The sequence below is a fragment of the Solea senegalensis genome, linkage group LG14 (genome assembly GCF_019176455.1).
Source record: "Solea senegalensis isolate Sse05_10M linkage group LG14, IFAPA_SoseM_1, whole genome shotgun sequence".
Taxonomy (NCBI): domain Eukaryota; kingdom Metazoa; phylum Chordata; class Actinopteri; order Pleuronectiformes; family Soleidae; genus Solea; species Solea senegalensis.
The window spans coordinates 7640734-7662587 of NC_058034.1; the positions used below are offsets into that span (position 1 = coordinate 7640734).

The following is a 21854-nucleotide window of genomic DNA, read 5'->3' on the forward strand; positions in this document are numbered from 1 at the left end:
TGTTTGTCTCCACCTAGTGTTTGACTCCTGACTCACTGGTGGACACTTTGTTTTTCTTCTCCTTGACCCGAGTGAAGTTTGATCAGCTTCTTGGCTTCAGTGCGAGTTAAACATTCACAGCGTGTTTGGCCCCTGTACACATGAAAGACAATGCAACAATTTAAACACAGACACTTACATTGATTACATTTTTCATTGAGAACAAATGGTATTCGGACCTAGGGGTGAGCGCCCTTCACAAGATAATCCACATAAAATGATTGAAATTCTGTGAAATCTCACAAAATCCAGGATTAGTTATTTAAATAGAGATAATATTTTACTGCAGATTAAAACAAACACCTAATATGTTGTGCTCACATATTAGGTGTTCCATTTTAAGCAAGTTAGAATTGCTTACATGTCAACAATTATTATAGCATTATACTAAAATGTTTGTGTAAATAAATCCTTTCATAGAGAAAGGCACCCAAGGAATCCACTTCAACACCCTAAACAAACAAGGTAGTTAAGAAATAAGGACAGTTTTAGTCTACTGACTAAGTGCATGTGTGTGTTAACCACTGAGCTATGCAGCTGCTAATCCAGGTGTAACCCCCTAACTGGGCGAGTGGCTCCAACAGTTTCCAGGAGCATGGAGGATACACAAGATATAGGTATTTTGTAATTTAAAACTTTAACACAACAATAACAATTATAATAGTAATACTTAAATCTCAATTTAAAAAAAAGACACCTTCAGCCACTGTTGGATCAAATCAAGTTTATTAATGTGTTCAGGAAATCCCCACAGAAACAGTTTACAGGGGAACTTACAGATTTACAATCATTCTTGACAGACGTGCCAGCTTAAACCCCCATGGTTCCACACTGAAGACGCCTGCTGAATCTCACAACCCACTAACTTCAAACCCATTCCCCTAAATAGGTCTACCAACAAGTCCACACACTGTTGAGCTACTGAGTATGTGTTTGTCGGTTTATCAGTCATTAAGAATGCAGATGCAGCAGCCTGTAAGGACAGACATCTGAATTAGGTTATTTTTCTTCATGTCTGCACCGTTCAGTTACGAGAGCCTTCATGTTTTTGGTGCCAATCCTTCATCCCAACCACAAACATCAGCAGACAGGAGGCTTTCTGATAGAAGTAAAACTGCCCATTGTTGGTGAGAAACGCCCCATACTCAGTTTAGACCCTCGAGTATTCACTACTTTCATGTACAGGATTTGTCAAACTGCTCAAATGCATTTGGTTCAGCAGTCGTAGTACAAATAGAAATGCTAAAACTAGTCGACAAAAAGAAACAAACACATGTAACATCTTTTAAAGGAATAACATGTGAAGCTTGTGAATGTATCAGGACACCTGTCATAGTTAAGCAGTGGAATTTTTGGAAATGCCCAATGCCTTGTATTTGACCTACATTACGTAGGAACACTGTCATAATGATTAATTACTCTGGAGGTCATTTCAAAAATTTCTATTTCATCCAGGGATTTCTATGCTACCAAAATAATCTCAAGACAAGAATTGCATATAGTCGCAGGTTCTAATTTTTAAGTAGATCATCATTTAATTTCTTTTAGATTGTTGGCTTGCCTTGTGCTTCATGGTTTTGCTTGGTATGGGGAAGAAAGGTAGTGTTCATTGGAGAACCATTGCTAAGAATAATCTGTTATATTCCAATATAATAATAATAAAACAACCAGCATGGTTTTCAAATGACACAAGAATGACCGAGGATGGGCGTTCATTTTTATTTATTTTATTGTTTGTTCGTTTGTTGATTTGCTTTGACCTGATACAGGTTAAGATGCAATTTACGGAATCTCTTACTAGTGAGTTGAGGTTTCAAAATCAAATGAGGTTAAAATGAACATCTAGCATTCAGTCTACAGTGAGTGGAAAATTTTCTAGTCAACATAAGATACTACGGTGAGGCAGCAGGAGAACTTGCACCCTTGCTCTTTCTTTGCCGTATGAAAACCATGCTTCCTCTGGAGAGTCAGGGTGGGGAGAAGGGGGCCGTGCAAGACTGAGAGTGGGGGCGGCTGAGTGGGGCTGGGTGAGTTCGGTGGATGGAGAACGGTGCTTGAAAACCAGACTGCTGATTTCACAGGAGGTGTGTAAAAGGCACGCCAGGGTTACTCCCAATCCCAGCCAACATACACAGACACCTTCACACCCACACACACACTCGCTGAACACACACAGTACACACACGCACCCACACACGCACACACAAGCAGCACAGGCTAGAGCCCCAATGAGGAGGGGAGGAAACAGGAAGGAGGGAATGAAGGAAGTTCTTGATAGAAAGAGTTGGGTTTGAAACTTGGGTTAGGTGGGAGCAAAGGGGCCTGGATCCCGTGCTGCCGCTGTGTTGAAACAGAAAAAATAAACAACGAAAAAAAAAAATCAAAAATGGTGGAATGGATCATTTCTGGTTCTTCAGCTGGTTGGAGAGCCAGTCCAGGCCTTCGTACAAACCGTCCCCGCTGGTGGCGCAGGTAGCCTGGATGTACCAGCTGCGCTGGCGGAGGGCGTGAAGCCCCAACTTCTCTGTAATCTCTGCAGCATTCATAGCATTGGGGAGATCCTGGAGAAGAGGAGAATCATGATAAAATCAAGATGAAGGTTTGATAATCAACAGGCTATGCATAGAGATGCAATTTTCTGACAAATCACAAACTGCAATTCCATCTAATTTCTTAAAATCCCAAATTGAGTTTCTGCATTTGTGCCTTTTCTCAGTAAACATGTACAGCTGTATAAAGCTTGTGTGTAGGAAGTGTTTAACTGGCTGTAAGATGATCAGTTTGGGCCCCATGATGAGTTAGTTCGAGTCTACTTTTTGGACATAAAAGTAGACAGACTAGACTCAGTACAAAGATCTGAGCTCCATTTGTTTGAGTATTCATCTATGGTAATGTGAGGCAGAGTGTGGAATCTACTTTATTCTGATGTTGGTTCTTCAAATCTTTTATGATCATTTGGAAAATGTCAATGTTTCCTTTTTGCCTACAATATGCACTTAACAAATATATTTGTTAAGTGCTACATTAACTCATGATCAAAGGGTTGTGTGTTAAGATTACATTTTCAATACACGTTCGTAGCACAATTAGGACCTCACCTGTTTATTTGCAAAAACAAGCAGCACAGCGTCTCTGAGTTCGTCCTCGGCGAGCATCCTGGCAAGCTCCTCTCGTGCCTCGGTCACCCTCTCCCTGTCATTGCTGTCCACCACAAAAATAAGTCCTGCATAGACACAGTATTTGGTTAAAGACAATAACCGTTCAGTTTCACATGAGATTGTCCCAGCAACAACACAGCCATCTAGTTTCAAAGCATTTTTCTGCTCGACTACATTAAACTGTGACTTTTGTCCATTAATAATAAATTATGTGCATAATGTTCTTGCTGCTTATTAAGAAGTCTCTTTGACCCCATCAAAGCCAATAGACAACGCCGTCTTATTGATATTCATGCAATGTAATGAATCCCAACTCTGTTGTTTTGATGTGGCTATAATCTCTGCCAATGCTTGAGGATTACATGTCTGCACTTGAAATTAAAAGGTGTGGAAGAGGAAGTCAGGTGCACAGCCATCATCAAGTCACTTGTATTTAAGACAAGTGCACTAAACATAAAAAAAAACCTCCTTATGTGTCACTTGTGCATAGGAGAAAACCAATAAACTTAAAGCTGCCAAACAAGTCATATTAACGCTTCAATCAAACCGCAGTATTTTTTAGAAAGAAAATGCATGTGTTTACAGACAGCTAAGCTAAACTCACAATGTATCTTTACTTAAAAGCTTAGATTGGCATATGAAGAACAGCGCAGCTAGCCAGCTACTATTTACTATTTCATGATTGTGAGTTGAGATCTGAAAAAGTGAAAAGAGCCACAAATTGTGAAGCAACAAAACAATATAAAAGGGTTTGGGTTTATATGAAAAAGATACCCAAGAAAGCCCTGGCTTGTGTGTTAGTTAGGTGTTTTTAAAGTGCACATATGTTTCATCATCCATGGTGCTGACTAAACATTTATGTTATTTCTGGATCACTGTGGGAGCCGAGGAAGTGGTCACATGGGCTACCCAAGTCTGAAAAGGAGTTGGCACGCGCTTGTGTCGCTGCACTGGCATTTGTACACAACACCACGGATACTTGTTGTCCGCTATATTACAGGAGACCCTGAGCTGCAACAAAACAGCACAAAAACCTAAAGGAACTGATACTCAGTTAAAGAAAAAAAAAGACTGATAAGACAGTGTGTTTTCAACCTTGTCCATGTAGTCAGATTACTGCCAAACCATTTTATCGAGCATCCAAGTGTCAAATTTAGGTCAGAGAAGTTGATGGTTCTTCCAGTTACTCTGATGCTAAAAGGGAAATAATTTTTTCCTTCTTGCCTTAAATGTGAGAGTAACTTTTAATAGCTAAGAACATAACATTTTAAGATCTTTGTAACAAATGATGACCTTCATTCATAAAAGTATACATTTTAATTTATCCTCCATGTGAGGGCCACAGGGTGCAAATGGAGACACTTTGGCACCAGCTTTTCAGTCCCAGATATTCCACTTTTTTGTATTATCATTTGATTAAGGCTGCATGAAACGTGTGTGTAGAGGAGCAGCAGATTTATTAGCTGTCCATAAATGTGTGGGAGAGAGAGAAATAGAGAGAGAGGGGAGATGAATGAAAGGATGAATGTTGTGCTTTTTAAAATTGCATTGAAACAGAAAAGAAAGAATCCTGTGCAAAATAACTATTACAACCACACGGCAACAGAACAAATAAGAACTTAGACATAGAGATAGGAGAGACACAGTGGATCAAAAATTTGTATCATAATAGGGTCATCTGCATTTTGGTGAGAGGTAGCATGAGAAAATTAAGAGGGCGGGTTTTGAAAAATATGTTTTTTGGGGGGGCAACAGGTCATTGTACACACAATCAAAATACCAGCTGACTTCAGGATTTACTGGTAGATTAACTATGTGCTTATGGTGACTTCATATGTCCTGAGGAAATGCATTTCAGGGAAAAAGCATCAAACGACACTCCCACTGAGAAATGAACAATAACGTGTGAGTCATTGATTCTGCAACGTTACGACAGTCTTTTATACACCAGTCTTTTTAGGCCACCTATTGGCAGAAAAAGTCACTGACACCAATGTCAGCTAAGATTAAGTCTACCTCACCTTGAGTGTTCTGGAAGTAGTGGCGCCACAGCGGCCTGATTTTGTCCTGACCGCCAACATCCCACACTGTGAAGCTAATGTTCTTGTATTCTACGGTTTCCACATTAAAACCTAAAAAGGAAGAGGAGATACACAAATGAGTCACAAACTTAAAAAAGAAGCATGTACAACTGAAACAAGTTGATCACAAGAAAACAAATTAAAAATGCATTTAGATAACTATGGCACTACACATCTAACTGAGACATTGTTCAAAACTGTACTTTGTTAAATTGATCAATACACAGATATTCATACCAATTGTGGGAATCGTGGTGACTATTTCTCCAAGCTTCAGTTTATATAGGATGGTTGTTTTTCCAGCAGCATCAAGCCCGACCATGAGAATCCTCATCTCTTTTTTGCCAAAGAGGTTCTTAAATAGGCCTGCAAATACATTCCCCATGGTGACAGCTGTCAAAGAGAAGAGGAAAGCAGAGGGAGTGTCAACATCTGCAGTTTTTTGTTTCAGAATCAGAAATAATATCCATGGAGGCAACTGCTTCTGTTACAGCTACTCCAACCAAGAAGAAAATACCAGAGATTCACAGCCTATACAGTGTAATAAATGCAAAGGAGAGAACAATTAAGATCACAGCTATCAATGAGGAGAGTATGCTGGAAGTTAAATGATGAAGGCATAGATGAACAGCTGTTGGTTTTAATAGCTATACAATGCTTGTTTAAGTTACAGCCAAGGGTTCGCTGCAACAGAAAAACAGTACAATTAGTGTTACATGGGAGTACAACCAAGATGTTTGCTGAGGTTAATGGTTAAACAATGAGCACTGGTGGCTTTACATTACCCATAAGGTCACATAACATCCATAACATCACATTTTCCTGTATCAAAGTAGCTAATTTTGTTCTTCAATCTTGTTAATATACAAATAAGACATGATTAATTTTGGAGCCGCAACAACCTTTTTACTAACTGATAAAATAATTTCAGTCATGTTAAAATAAATTTCCAAAGACACATTTAATATGGGGATTTTCAACCATACTAGAACAAAACATGTGAGGGTGTAATAATATTTTACTAATGAAAATGAGTGGTCTACTTATCATGAAATATACTTGCAAACAAAATGATTGATAATTAATTATTGTGGTTCTAATTATTTATGCTGAGGTGCTTTAATTATGTACAACATTTAGAGCTGCAAATACACAGTACACTAACACAAAGATGAAAAGACAAAACGTTTGGATTGGGCTTAAAAAACATACTTTTTTTACATTTTGTAGGACAGCAGAATTATGTCAGTGTGTGAAATTTCTGGCAGCTTAGAAACAAAATTATTAATGCAAAAATGTATTGATTGTATGTAACCCGAAAACATCGAATAACAATTCAGAAAATAAACGGACAGTCACAAGCATAGACACGTAGGTAAATCGGATAACCGAACAGAAAACCGATCGTAAAATAAGAGAGGCCTACTCCAGCTGCTAAACTCTGGCGGCTCGAACAACACGAAAACTGTTACTCTATATGCAAGTCTGTTAGCATGCCAAAAACCCGACCGAAAAATTAATTGTAACTGAAAATTACAAACCGTATCAAGTAAGACACGACGGTAAACCGGATAACCTATCATAAAACCGATCGTCAAATAAGAGAGGCCTACTCCAGCTGGTAAACTCTGACGGCTCAAACAACACGAATACTGTCACTTTAGATAAAAGTATGTTAACATGCCAACAACCCGGCCGACAAATGAACGGTAAATGAAAATAACAGATGGTATCAGTCGTGGACACGACGATAAACCGGACCAGAAAACCACTCCGATTGGAGAGGCCTGGTCGAACTGTAAACTCTGTCACATCCACGAACACATATACCGTGTATCTATAGGTGGGAGCTTGCTGAAATGCTAAGCCTGCCAACAACACCCCGACCTTAGTTAAAGGCCGACAAACACCTTATCATTGATGGATTATGAGTGAAACAATTGAGCGGTGACCTTTTCTTAATAAGACCGGTGAAAAGTCCAGGCTGGCTAGTTTTAGCCGGTTTCTTGGGCTCAAGGCAGATTACCACTAGCTTCACTAAGGGCGGATGCTTCGGGTGTTTAGCTTACGTTAGCATGCTGCTAACTAGCGGGAGACGCCATTCGCGAACGATCTGAAGAACATTCGCCGTTTTAAACGTGCAGCGTGATACCTCACCAACCAACGTAAATCTGACTTGTCATATGTACCGTCAGTAAGGTTAAAAAATCGGTGTTTTTTCTGTAACTCAACAGCCTGGCAGGAACTCTCGTCATCGGCCAAGATAACGGACAAGCAGATAGCGGAATGCCGCGTCACAGGAGAGACAAGGCACCGTGAAGTCCTCTTTAAAAGTGATACACAAAACGGGCTTTTCGAACAAAGCAGACGCCCTTTCACATTCTGTCACACTGTAGGACAAAATAGCGAGTTTGTATGGATATTTACCTTTAGAAAGACAGCTTCTCGATCGTTCGTTTATCTCTCACTGTCACTCCAAAATGGCGTCTTGCGCAACCAGGGAGACACCGGCGTACGAGCACTTCCCCCTTTCAAACCGGCTCCAATCACCGTAGTAATTGTGTCAGTAAAAGCCCACCTCTGTTCCTCTGCTACCCTATCACAGCGACCGCATGACTGTGCACGGTGCACAAAATGTCGAGGAAGTAAACCACACACAAGTTTGGTAGTAAGTTTCCTGCACCCACTGAGAAGTGGCCCACAACACTGACGTAAGTCCAAGCTGTGGAATCATTTTACACGTTAACGATTGTATAACCTGAAGGGCTTTGAAGACTGTGAAGATTTCTGACACAGTATTTACACTGGACGTGTCAGATCTTACAGACTTAAAAGACAAGTTTAAAGTCAAATGACCACTGTGACCACAGAAGGAACACAATACAGAAAATGGATCCTTGACTATATAAGACACAAAATGACCACCATGACATGCAAAGCTACTGCAGAGACATAAAATGAACACAAAATGACCACAAGGAGAGACAAAAGAATATGAAAAGGATCAAAATTACCTTAACCTTACCTCACAAAGTGAGATACAAAATGACCACAAAGACCCAACAAGATATTTGACCACAAGACCCAAAATGACATCAAAGAGACATGAAATGACCACAACAACATGACACTGGGACCACAAAGAAACACAAAACGAAATGCAAAATTAAGTGACCACAATGACATTCAAAATGACTAAAATGTCACCCAACGTTTTATCAAAGAGGAACAGAATGAACTGCATAATGACTATAAACCCAAAATGTTAATATAAAATACAAAGTGAGACACAAAATGTCTCCAGAGAGACACACACTATAAAACAACTACAAAGGGACACAAAATGACCTGAAAGAGGCACAGCACAAGATGCAAAATGACCTCACGATACACAAAATGATCTCAGAGTATAACAAAAAAAAAGGAAACGTGAAATTGACCACAATTGCTTGCAAAATGATGACAAAAATGAACCCTGATCACAAAGACATACACAATGAAATGCTAAATGTTCACACAGACCCAACAAAATTCCATAATCACACATAGAACAACCACAGCCCAATATACCTAAAGAAATGAGTTGATACCACTTGATTTTTTACAGATAGTTGCTAATTGTTGTAGCCTACTTTTTGAAATGTTTAGACATTCAGGGCAAATGTACATTACATTACATGTCATTTAGCAGACGCTTTTATCCAAAGCGACTTACAATGGAATTACAGTGGAATCGAACTTGCGACCATTGCGACCATGATGTTTTTCGCACATAGGGTACCGGTCTTAACCACTGAGCCACTCCACCCAATGTACCGCTCAGAGAAAAGGAAAATACTCACCAGTGGGTACTGTATATTCATCATCGAGTTATTATAGCATATCGTCTTCACACACACAGAATTGGAAAGGTGAGAATCTGAAAATGTGAAATGATATGGTTGTTTCTGGGGAATCTTCAAAGGAGTTAATGTGGCACTCGTTTTCAGGTGTTGTAAAATAAAACAATAATACATAGATCTATGACAAAGTCATTATTTGAATGCATGTCGCAGCTGTTATTTTAAACAGGTCTGTTCCTTGTCCTTGGTTAACACAGCATGCTTAACGACGACGTGTTTAGTGATGAACTGGTTGGTCTTGAATGTTCGGTCACACAATCAACTACAGGCTTCTTTTGTGAACCTGAGCTGGGGGAGACAATGAGTGCAGGAAGCCAGGATCACACAGCAAGCAGAGAGGAACCACTCCTTTTTCAGCAGAGACACTTTTTTTTTCTTTTATTAAGTAATAAAATGTCAGTAATGTTCAAGTATGTTGTAGAGGCTCAAACGGTATGATGACAATAATCCATTAATGGAAGCAGCTTCGCATTACCACCAACGTTAACACCAGGTGACATGACAAAAGAACAGGACACTGTAATCTGAGAACTGGATCTCTCTTGCCGCTTGCACACAAGGAGAGATTAAAACGTTTGCACTGTTTGTATACTTTTCTATAATTTGCATGGTCGTTTCCATCATTTAAGTCTATTAAATGATCACATACATACATACTACAGCATATCATGATTGTTGATATCTAGGGTTTACAAGCTATAATCAATAGCTTGAGTAATAGTAAACAAAATCATTTATTAATGCCAGTTAACACACAATGACAATTTTCTTGACTTACAGCCTCACCAGGGAGACACATATCCAGTGGACTGTTAACAAACTCCTCATAGCATTGCTACACACATTTCTCACTCACCAGCAAGTACAAATAACGACAAAAAAAGATGATAGCAAGACAACAATCCATCAACTCTGTCATTGTAAATGAGTATATGTACACATTTTGGTCCAGACATCCTGCAGCACTCCCAAGAGGTTTCCTTTGTTTGTTTGTCTGTTCTTACAAAGCAGAACAAAGATAATTATTATTAATCTTTTTTTATTAATAATAAAGCTACATGTAATAAAGTTGTATCCACTGTATCACCTATTTTCAAAATCTTTGATTGAGTATATTTAGAGTCACACTCCTTGTATGTTTGCACATACTTGAGCTTATTCTGAGCTCAGAAATCACATGCAAAAACACTTAAAGGCACATGTATCACATCTTTCTCCTTAAAGCAGCAGTTTTTACTCAGTAAATACCACCGTGTGCTTATACACTGTTAGAATTCTTCTTGTTCGCATGAGTCAAGAACAGTGGGTCCAACCTTTGTGCAATCGATAAACAATTAAAAAAGTCAGTTTCATTCTTGTAGTTCCAGCTTGCCGTCTCTGACCCTCCACCTCCATCGTCGACATGTGTCGGGAGCAGGAACAAACCGGAACCACACACAAGACTCTTTGATTTCTTGGTCAAAGGACACCATCTTCCTGTCCAGCGTCTCCAAAGTGAAGGCTTTCCCAGAAATCTGGAGGACAGATTTACAGATTAGTGATCCCGACACACAAGACGCATAGACTCACAACCTCGTGTCCTGGATGAAATTTGCACACAATTTGCATAAAAAGCCTCTCACCTGTTCACTGATTCCGACAGCGACGTGGCCAACTTTGACCTGCCGGTGTTCACGGATCCTCAGACACTCGCCCTGGACGTTCTCTATCCAGATGTCCACACCTGTGAGAGTCACAGCCTTGAAAACTGTGACACCAACCATGCAGTGAAGGAAAAGCCCGCACAGATTCCCCGCCATCTTACCCTGAAAGCAATGCAAGTGGGGCTTATTCTCTGCGGCCATCCACTCTAAGTGTCCGTCTGTCTGACTGTTGCAGGAGGAAAAGACTCCAGAGCTCAGGTCATCAGATGAATGGTCAGAGTCCTTCAAAAATAGACAATAATAATAAGTAGAATATTTTGAACTCTGATGACGTGTGTGTGTGTGTGTGTGTGTGTGTGTACACACCTTCTCTGAGGCATCTATCTGCGATGTTTCCGAGCAGCTGAAGCAGGATGGGGGGTCATCTCGAGGTTCAGGGGAAGGAGTCTGGATCATGGTGCCTATAGCTACATCTAGTGGGACGCAACGTTTTTATGTTAGTACCAACATATCCTCTTGTAGATCACTGTGTATTAACTGCAAGTTCATATTCAAATGAATCCATACTTTAAATCTGTGATTTTGACGAGGGGTTTTCATTGTAGTGAATCCTTTAAACTCATCTAAGTGTTGGGCATCAGTCTAAGGATTCAGCATCTATCGTGTTATAAACATTTTTGCCTTGAGAGGTTGTGGCACATTTGAATCCTGAAACAATCACTTAGGTGCCACGATGTCATGACAATGCGCACGTCAAAAATGTTCCATCAGGTTCAAACTAAATTGAGGCAGCATTATCACAAATGAAATGAAAATACATTTGGACAAAAATTCAACTCTGTCTCCCCTGCTTAGCTGTGTCTCTCTCACCATCTCTGAGGTACTCCAGCTCTGCCTCTGATCCCCAAGGACTGTCATTTGCCTGGCCTTTTTGCAGCAAAGGGAAAAGGCCTCTGAGTGCGCGATGATACTCTGTGGACACAGAAGAGTCCCACTCTTCGTCCTCCTCCCCGTCTTCCTGGCCCTCCTCTTCCCAGTCCCCCTCATAGTCCCTGTCCATTTTCAGCCACTTCTCCTGGATGAATTCCTCCTCCCCCATGTACATGTCAACGTCTGAGTCAGACTCGGTGTCCCAGTCTTTTTCAGCATAGTCGTCTCGCAGTGACTTTGGTTGCGAGTCCCACTCCATCTTGAAGGAATCCACCTCTACCTCAGAGATGAGGTCAGAGTCTCCATCTTCTCTGTCATTGCCATCCTCCTCCACCGCTGTAGTTCTCCAGGGGCTCACCCAGTGCATTGTGGGTGCTGAGGCAGCAGTGGATGGTTTATTTGGGGTTTTCCCTGGGGACAAAGAGCATTGGGTGTCTTCTGAGGGCGTGTTCTTGCCACGATGCAGAATCTCGCGGGCGTTTTTCAAGGACCAGGGGTTCAGTCCCCCAACTGTGGAGACAAACAGCTCATTTGAAACATACATTGATTACGTGATCAACAGAAGATGAACTGCTTTGATATTCGAGTAGGCATCTGGACCACAACAAGACATTGCTTTGTTTTTTAGAAACACTGGTTTCATATTTTCCAGTGCGTTGCTTTGCGAAGAATTTAAATGTACTTGGTCTTTTGTACCACTGACTGTGTGAGGCTGCAGTAACCTGCTCTGAGGGCCTGTGTGGTTTTCCTCCTGAGCTCCTTAGCAGACGCTCGTCTGTCCGGGTCCTTCTGGAGTCCAGCCCTGAACACTTTGGCTGTGAAGTTGTTGCAGGTGGAGGGCACCTCCCACAGAGGTGGAGGCTCATTGACGATCTGCGATGACATTAGGAAAACAAGTGGGGGTTGAGTGGTTACGTCGGATTTGCTGAAATGGGTTAGGGTCAGGGTTTTACCTGGAGACACAGTGGATGGGAATAGTAACGTATCCACGGGTGACAGCCGTTGAGCATGTGCAGTAGCATACAACAGCTGCTCCACACATCTGCCTTGGCACAGAGTCGATCCCCTCGAGCTACCTCTGGGGCCATGTGGGTCTGTGTGCCCGGGAAGGCCGTCCCTACACGGACAGACAATGAATTCATTTCCATCCCTGCATGTTTGACAATATAAATTAAGTAAATTCCTCTCTGTGTGCAAACTTTATGGCATCCCGCTATGATCGGTGTGTTCAGTTGGTTGACTGAAAGATGCTAATTGCAAAACTGTAGGCCCTAAAACAAAGGACTACAGTCAGAGTTATCTCAGCCTCAGCTTCAGCACTTTCTGTCATTGCACTCTGCAGGAGTTCAGTCAGGCACGGAAGCTGATTTATCACACCATTCATGTCCACGTCTATTCTCATTAATCTGGGGAGTTTATATAAACAGATTCTTGTGTATTCTGTTCTGCTGACTCACACGGCGTCAGCAGCTGCTGTTGTTTAACTCACTCCTCCAGCAAACTTAATCAGACTTTTGCCCAGAGCATCACATGAGCATGATGACGTTGCATGCACAGTAATTTAAGCTGATGTGAGTGACGGAATAAAAATAGAATAACATGGCTTACAACTCATCAGATGATTTAAAGGTTTTATATTTCAATAACATTTGAAGGATAAAATACAATATATATGTTGTATATGAAATCATTGAATTTAAGTAAAATCGTCATCATAATTATTATTATTATTATTATTATTATTATTATTATAATTAACAGTTGGCTGTTATTTCCTGTGCTCTGTCATTATGTGCATCTCATCCATGGTGCGTAATTGTCATAGATTTGCTAAAAAAAAAACAGCATAATACAACATCCACCAATGAAAGGGACCCACAGGACTCAGAGGAGGATATATGAGACTTTTCAAGATCAGAAATTCAATAAAAAAGTGGGATTACAGCGTCTTAAAGTTGTATTTGCATAACCATTGGATATCTAAATTTTAAAGTGAATGGGTGCAGACTGTGTCGTGATGCACCGGTGACCTTTCATACTGGACTCACCCCTGAATGCCTTGGTACTCTGTCCACTGTCATCCAATGTCTGTGAGAGACCAAAGTCACAGAGGAATGTGTCTCTGCAGTCTGCAGACAGCAGCACATTGTCAACTGGAATAAAAGCAACACACAAGATTTGGAGAGACAGCTTGTTTTCATTTGGTTCTCATTATGAAACAGTTGACTGAGAGATCAGGGGCCTGTCACAGGCTGTCAGAGTGACGGACACACAGTGGGAACAAAGCCTCTGCAGCATTACAGTTGCTCCGCCGCTCTCTCGTCTTGAGGTGACACAAGGTGAAGTCTCCAAAAATAAAACACATGAACATCTTAACGTGATGCGACGGTTTAATTTGTGGTTGTCAGTTGGGCGAACTTGCTCCTGGAGAACTCGGGAGCACAATAGAGGGGCCTGATTTGAGCGAGCCCGCTCCTGTTCAATCCTCTGTACGGGGATTACTGAGGCTTTAGGGGTGAGGTGTCAGTTTAGGATTAGGTACCATCACCCAGGATGTTTGCTGACAGTAGACCCATCAGCTTGATGGATTGTACTGTATGTGCTGCTGATGCATCAAACCCACTGTTCATATAGGCGAGGATGGGGCAGCGACGACTTATCGCAACCAACTTTGCAAGTTAAGGTTGAATCAAGTTTTTTTAGTGGAAACAAAATATCATCCAATTGAGAATTGATGTATCATACTGTAAATGAATGAATCCATGAATTGATTGTTATTGATTCACTGACATTTAACATTTAACAATTTAATTTAATGCTGTAGGTGTGGAGATAACTAGATTCTCTCCAACTCTGACTAAGTAATGGAAACATTAATGCTGTGAGACATGATATGTGAAATAAATACCTCAATCAATTTTAACACCCTTCAAGCATCAAGCTGATTTGTAAGGACATTGACATAATAACCTAATTAACTGGACTTTGAGCAACTATATACTAAGAGTTCTCTGAATGTTCTGAATAGGAATGAAACAGCTGTGTTCAACACATTGACATCTATTGGATATTTATACCATATAGTTCTAGAGACATTTCAAGTTTAATTACTTTTAATAGAAATAAATGATCATTTTTGAGATGTAATTGGTTAGACAAGACTGACTAGGTTGTGTTCAGAACATGTATGACTACTAGCACAGTGTAAATCCCACATTTTTACTTTACAGTTTTAGAGAAATTTCAAGTTAAAAGTCCCATATTGGCACTAATAATCGAAAAAATATCAACTTTGAGATGCAATAAAACAAACATGTTTCTAGACGTCTAGAAAAGAAAAAGTGTCTTGTCTTATGGAAAATGTAATTTTTACTGCATTTAAAAGTTGATGATTATGCCAATATGGGACTTTTAACTTAATATTGTTATTGTTAAGTCCAGCTATTAGGTTTCTCGTGTTTTATTTTGAAAACTGGATGTCAATGTGTCAGATGTCAGATAATTGTTTAGAAATGAACGTAAAAATACCTTTGACGTCCAAGTGAAGGACTTGTTTGTGGTGCAGGTGTTCTAACGCCCCCAGTGTCTGATGCAGGTAGTGCAGGGACAAATCCTCAGGGAGTGAGTTCATCTCTTTGAGGAGCTGGGCCAAACAAGCTGCAAAGGTTTGGAAATGGTATGTTTGTTTTGTAACTCCATGCTCAAGAAGCTTCACATTGTTCATATGGAAGCGCTTTAGTTGTGTGTATTAAATCATTTTCACCTGGTTTTAAATCCATGAAGAGCACGACGTTCAGGCCCTCGCTCACGGCCCCAAAGAGCTCGACGACTCGAGAAGAGTTGAGAGCGCTCCACGTGCTCACCTCCTCACCGCTGAAGTGACTAAGTGGAATCTGAGACGATTGGACACGACATCTTTTTTAACTCAATCCTCATTTTACACAATCGAGAACAGAACATTTTTTCCAAAGCGTTGGGTGTTGGTGCGTATCTGGATTTCACAGAGTGACTCACACACTCTCTCTCTCTCTCTCTCTCTCTCTCCCGTGGCTTACCCTCTTGGCAGCACATTGGAATCCCGTCCTTTTGTCCCGAACACAGAACACGTCACCGTATGAGCCGTTCTGTATGTGGTGGAGAATGCAGTATTCTTCTCCCTCCCTGTACTGACAACTGCTGGGCTGAAGTTGCTGGAAGACAGAGGAAAACACACATGAATGTGTTTCTTTTGAATGTTGAACTTAATGAAAGTCAACTGGATGTTTAGTCAGAGTCAACATCTACTTTGACTTTGAGAGTCAAACAACAACATCTCAACAAAGTGTAGTCTGTTTCACACCCGAGGCTTTGAATGCAAACAATGGTGATTTTAATGACTTCTTGCTTTAAACTTGTTATTTAGAGTGTACGATTACTTAGAGATAATGTGCTTTCTCCCAAATAAAGAGTTGTACAGGTACGGAGGTATTCTTTGATCAACTACAGCCCTGTAAGTACAACATTATCTGAGTGGTTTTTACATTGATTTTACATGAGATCTGCATCTCATGTAACTGATGATGCAGACTCATGAGACTGATCAGAGGACATGGAGAATATCTTGACCTTCTGATTCTTCTGAACTTCAGGAGTGAGACCGTAAACTGCCTGATCATCCCTGCATCCCCTTTGACATCACTGATTTGATGATGTTACCAGAAATGAAGAGCGGTGTTTAGTGTGAGGGTAAATTAAAAAGCAATATAAGTAAACAACAATGTCTCACTTCATGAAATATGAGTCCCTCCGTGTGAGGGACACCGTGTCTCCAGTCTTTCAGATTATATTTGATCAAATCTTCAAAGAAAGGTGACACGAAACTCTTCGGCATCTGCGTCACTCTGCCTCTCAGTTCCTCCAAACTCACGTCATGCTGGGATGTGTTCGCCGTGCTAGAGGTGCCGCTGGAGTCTGAAAGTCCCAGCAGGCTTTCAACACATCCACTAGAGTCCGAATACCAATCAGCGTGATTGGAGTTAAACCCAGACACGCGCATCAAGTCGAGGGTTGAATTTGGTGACATTTTGACCTCGTCTCCAGACTTCTGTAGGTTGTCGTCCTCTGCACAACAGGATGAGTCTGAGTCACTATCATAAGTGCAGACAGACTCAGAGTCCTGCTCAGGACCACAATCAGAGTCCGAGCCTCCTCTGTCCTCGGGGCTGGATGTGTTGGATCTGTATTGGTCTTCTGATGGTGACACTTCCTCTAATGTTCTGACGTCACCTACGTAGAGGTGTCGGCCTCCGTGGCTGCAGGCGCACGAGACCAAGTCAGTGAACTGAGGAGGAGGCGGGATGATCTCAGCCGACGATGGCGCCTCTGTGCCTAATGATTTCAGCCAGTCGATCTCCTGGACCCACAGGCCACAGATCACGGGAGGTTGTTCCCCGTCCTCCTGGGTCTGTCTTGCTCTGGCTTTCCTGCGCTGTTTCCTCTGCAGGTGGTAGTGCGGGAGTTTGGCGGCCTCCTCTAAGTCCTCGTCCTCTGTGTCACTCACAAAGGCCGACTCCTGACTGACAGACCTGCAAATGAGGAGATGAAGAGTGTGTTTAGTGAACTGTTTGAGTGGAACGTGACCTCAACTGTCAGTTTATTAGGTACAGTGTTCACGTATCAGTACTTTACTTTGCTATATATAATTCTTGCAACTTTTACTTTTACTTCACTACATTTCCTCTAACTGTTACTACCAAATAAAATCAGAACAAGAAGAGTTGGTAATGGTCTGTGTTTATATAGAGCTTTTCTAGTCTTGATGATCTGCTTTACACGATATAGTTCTCACCCATTCACACGCTGCAACATGGGATTATCACTCAAGGACACATATAGACTAACAGAGCCAGGAATTGAACCCACAACCTTCTGCCATGGCTCAATCCTTACTCTTCTTATACAACTGAAGTACATTTTATGCCAGAAAATTACTTTTGATACTTTTTCACCCATATTTTTTTCCACTTGGTCAAATGCAGCATAAAATTGTTTAATTTGACTTTTTTTTTATTATTATTAGTTTAGTTTTTTACTCCTAAAATTTGACAGAAACACAGTAAAGAGCAGTGCAGTGCTTTTATTGTCACTAGGAAGTGTAATTTATATATTATATTTTTTTTTTTCTCAGATCCACTGTCTGATGATCAAATAACACATTTTTCTCTGGAAATTTGTAAAAAAAAAACTGCATTTCTTTTGGGTGAAGTGGTCCTTTAAGTAATATTATAAAAAGTAACTTCAACTTGAAGTACATTTTTGGTAAGATACTTGTACTTTTACTCAAGTATTCCTGTTTTTAGGTACTTTATACCAGACTGCTAGGTGCACCACTGATGCTGACTCTATACGGCGTGTGGCTGAATCACTATCACGTTACTGTTCCTCCATTCATTATTTATGTTACCTTTGTCCTCACTCGTCCTTATAGTTAAACGTTAACGTGTGCGACATTAAGGAGACTATTGTCAGAAATGTAATATAAGTATGTGAGTGTAAAATAACTTTGAAATAAAAAAAATAATTTGTTTTTTGTGGCTGCCGCCATCTTGTGTCGCTTATAGGTCACATTTTTTATAGGTTTATAGGTTTTTGTTTGTCTTCTTATGTGGTGTTGAGTGAAAGTTAGGTTTAATTTTATATGGCATTTTTAGTAGTGATATGAAGTAGCAATAATTGTGCAGAAGTCACAAAATTAGATCATTTTTCTTTTCGAACTAAGATCACCAAGTGAACTTTGAACTGTGACATGTTTCCAAATTTCAACATTTTGAGTCGTTTTTGCTCAGGTGCGTTAATATCGTTGGTGAAAATCCTTTTTTCCCCCATCAGATTGTCTAGGTTGTGCTGAAAAAACAGATATAAAACACTCATAAGACTTACCCTCTGTATATACTGTATGTTTAAGTATAGCAATGGAAAAGGCAGCCAAAATGCTTCGTGTTCTAAGGGTTAATGACAGTTTTGGAATGAGATATTCATAAATAAATGACCCTCGGCATCTGTGGATTGTGTATTTTCAAGGTACCTGAGCTTTTTGAGCTGTTGAGATCTTGAGAAGGGGCCCTGTGTGCCGGTGGGACTGAACTCCTGAAAGTCCTCTCCTGAGAGAGTGAAATGAAAAAAAATAAAAATAAATAAGATTGAAATACTGATTAAAACATTAATGAATGTCACAGTCTTAAACAACAGAAGTCTTACTTTCAGCCTGTGCAACTATAGAGACACAGGGATCTTCCACTTCATGGCCCTCCGTGACCACATGTTTGGCGGTGCCGTGCTGCATCGCCCGACTCAGGTGTGGAGCCATGGCTTGGACCAGTGAGTCCTTTTCCTCCTCACGTCCTTCACTGTTTTCCTCTTTGCCAAGAAACGAGAGCTCGGAGCCTCCGGCCACAATGATGAACGGAGTGTTGGAGTTGAACACCTGAGGTATGGCCATCTCTCTGTCAGCGTCTGTGTGGCGTCTGCTTTGTGAGAACTGAGAACAAAGAAGAGACACAAAACAGGTCAAAAACACAAAAGTAATGTGGGACAAAAACATTTTAAAATCTGATTTAATTTGTTTTTACTTCAGGGACATTCAGGGACTATAAAGAGTAAAAAAAAAAAGACTCAACAAGTCCTTTTACAATGGAATCACATATAAAATGTAATATACATCCATAATCTGTTAAAAACAGTCTTCAAATACCAACATGTAATGTTAAATATAACATTTTTATGTAAGAAAAGGGATGTCATGAGGTTTACAGGCGTTCAAACTGAAACCAAAGAGACAAAAAAGTAAGGAAGTTCCATTTGGGGAAGGAACATGTGCAGAGTGAGAAGTTGAACCTCTGGAGGTCAGCAAAGACAAGGCTCTCAGGTGGTGTTGAGTTTCACTTAAAGCACTGGGTTTATGTACCTGTCCAGACCAGACCAGACCAGACCAGACCGCTTCCACACTGACAGACATCATTGAAAAGTGAATAATTGTATTTTTTCTTCACTGTTATGCGTGATCTAGGGGAGGCCGACATAAAAAAATACTCAACTTCCTCAAGACTGAAAAAATAAATAGCCACAGAACCCCTGAACCAAAGCATGTTTTATTTACAAGTAATAAAGAAGACGACCAAATAGCTTCAGGATGAGCAAAGCAAAGGGCAAACTAACAAACAAACGAATCTCACTCGAAAATAAACACATCTTAACTGTCAATTCAACAACAAATGCCCTCGAGAAGAAAACTGAATCTAAATAACAAACTACCCATCCCTGCAAAATACCCATAAATACCCATGTTTTACTGGGCTTTTAAAACAGTTCAGTTATCCCTGCTTTCACACATTACCCTCCACAAAATTTGATAGCAATTGGTTCAGTATTTGCTGGATAAAGCTGTTGGGATCTTTGACAGAGGTAATAAATAATTTCTCTCTCTCACACACACACACACACACACATGCTGGTTTCCATCACTTCAGAGGACATTGCATTGACTTACATTCAATTCCTGTAGACTTTAACCACAATTACTAGTGCCCTAATCCTAACCCTGACCCTAACCTTAAGTAATAATTTACAGAATTTTTGTCCTTCTAAAGAAGACACGTCCCCACTACATAAGGAATACCAGGTGTACACACACACACACACACCTGTCAGTCCCTCCATAGTGTAACACCTTCCTTCCATACGTCACTCCAGCGTAACTTTATTTGAATCAACTTAAATTCGTCTTAAAAACACACATGAATCCAGCCGTCGTTGACACAGCACATTTGTGACTGACAGGCGTTTCTACTGGGACGGCATTTGCTGGTATTTTGCTGCGGCGCGGGCGTGAATGAACAGACACCAACACCAACACCAACGCCTGGCAGAGGTGAGTATAAATAGCACGCAGAGAAGCGGCGGCGTGCTTTCCACTGGGCCCGGCCAGCTGTCCGAGTCTCTCTTCGCGCAGCGTCTCAGCTCCTTCCTCTCCATGTTGACTGTGATACAGTTGAGGGATCAAAACAGACGTACAGTAAAGCACACAGCGTTACCTGGAGGGGGTATAGCGTAGATCCACACCTGACCTTTAACCTCAGATCTACTAAACAGCCATGCGGTTACTCAGGTGTCACTATATTCAGGACGACTCATTGGAAAGACCTGTCTTGCCCCTTCTGACTGCCACATCACCTGTGAGGTTCCCAGACAACAACTTCCCTCCCAACTACAAACAAAAATCACAGTACTGTCACAGAGCAGCCTGAAACATTACCTCACAAGGAGAATCAGGCGCGTGTCCCTCCTCCTCCTGTGAGCCAGTGATCCTGATGAGAAGAAGTGGAGGAAAGTGTCTGTTCCTTACTGTCTCTCTCAGTGTGTGTGTGTTTGGCTTGTGTTCTGTGTATATCAGTATCCAAACCTACCGGCTTTCTGCCCCCCGCATGCAGCCTTTGCTGATTGGCGTGTGACCATGTGTGTGTGTGTGAGTTATGATCTCTTCTCTGCCTCCTCCCACCACCCACACACAAATACCAGCGTCCAAAGGCGTTGGACGGACACAGTCGACGTCCTCTGTGACACTTGGGGTCTCGTCTCTGAACGCTCTTTTAGCTCCTTGAAGGTTTTTATTTAATTATTGTAAAATGTTAAAAAAAAAGAAACAGGTGTCACCAAACTCAAGGTCCGCGGGCCACATCCGGCCCACCGTGCACTTATGTTTTCGGCCCACGAGATAATAAGTCTTTCCTGCTTTATTTTACTCCACTGACTCACTGATCAAGTTACTTTGCCAGTAAAATAAATAAACACAGAAGCTAGAGGGGGCCCAGCCCCTCATTTGTATGTGGCTCCCTCTCTCTTAGCTTTATAAATCTAGTCAAAATTACTCAGTACTATTCAAGATACATGTGACTACAGGCCTGTAAGTGCTATTCTACTGAAATACAGCAGAGGACAATCAGGCAAGATGAACATGGACAATGGAAAATCATCTTCTGGCCCTCGTTTTTAACTGCCAGTCCTGCATTTAAAAAAATAAAAAAAACAATCTGTTAGTGAAGCAGCTGCAGCGATAGTTTTGCACAA

The 21854-nt window shown here is 41.0% G+C and overlaps 2 protein-coding genes across 2 annotated transcripts; both read right to left on the bottom strand.

Moving 5' to 3' along the window:
* Positions 1-748: 748 nt before the first annotated feature.
* Positions 749-7795, bottom strand: LOC122780966 (ADP-ribosylation factor 2). The gene is made up of 5 exons (XM_044044416.1): positions 7706-7795; positions 5516-5671; positions 5219-5329; positions 3138-3262; positions 749-2600 (listed from the first exon to the last, which is right to left on the bottom strand). The coding sequence occupies exons 2-5, from the start codon at positions 5661-5663 to the stop codon at positions 2439-2441; spliced, it is 546 nt and encodes a 181-aa protein (XP_043900351.1). The 5' UTR covers positions 5664-5671; positions 7706-7795; the 3' UTR covers positions 749-2438.
* Positions 7796-9895: 2100 nt separating this feature from the next.
* LOC122780434 lies at positions 9896-21205 on the bottom strand. Its single transcript, XM_044043377.1, has 16 exons — positions 21194-21205; positions 21043-21094; positions 18990-19269; positions 18817-18892; positions 16519-17317; positions 15809-15943; positions 15517-15646; positions 15282-15410; positions 13802-13906; positions 12707-12870; positions 12476-12626; positions 11694-12263; positions 11190-11296; positions 10985-11105; positions 10803-10903; positions 9896-10694 (listed from the first exon to the last, which is right to left on the bottom strand). Exons 3-16 carry the CDS (start codon positions 19228-19230, stop codon positions 10530-10532), a joined length of 2994 nt encoding a protein of 997 aa, XP_043899312.1. The 5' UTR covers positions 19231-19269; positions 21043-21094; positions 21194-21205; the 3' UTR covers positions 9896-10529.
* Positions 21206-21854: the final 649 nt, after the last annotated feature.

Excerpts from the sequence above, each read along its gene's own strand:
- LOC122780966 (XM_044044416.1), bottom strand. The coding sequence starts at position 5,663 with ATGGGGAATGTATTTGCAGGCCTATTTAAGAACCTCTTTGGCAAAAAA. Across the intron at positions 3,263-5,218 it reads CTACTTCCAGAACACTCAAG|GACTTATTTTTGTGGTGGAC; the intron begins GTGAGGTAGACT and ends GTGTCTATGCAG. Across the intron at positions 2,601-3,137 it reads TTGTTTTTGCAAATAAACAG|GATCTCCCCAATGCTATGAA; the intron begins GTGAGGTCCTAA and ends CCTCTTCTCCAG.
- LOC122780434 (XM_044043377.1), bottom strand. The coding sequence starts at position 19,230 with ATGGCCATACCTCAGGTGTTCAACTCCAACACTCCGTTCATCATTGTG. Across the intron at positions 18,893-18,989 it reads TATAGTTGCACAGGCTGAAA|GAGAGGACTTTCAGGAGTTC; the intron begins GTAAGACTTCTG and ends TCACTCTCTCAG. Across the intron at positions 13,907-15,281 it reads CCTTCACTTGGACGTCAAAG|TTGACAATGTGCTGCTGTCT; the intron begins GTATTTTTACGT and ends CTTTTATTCCAG.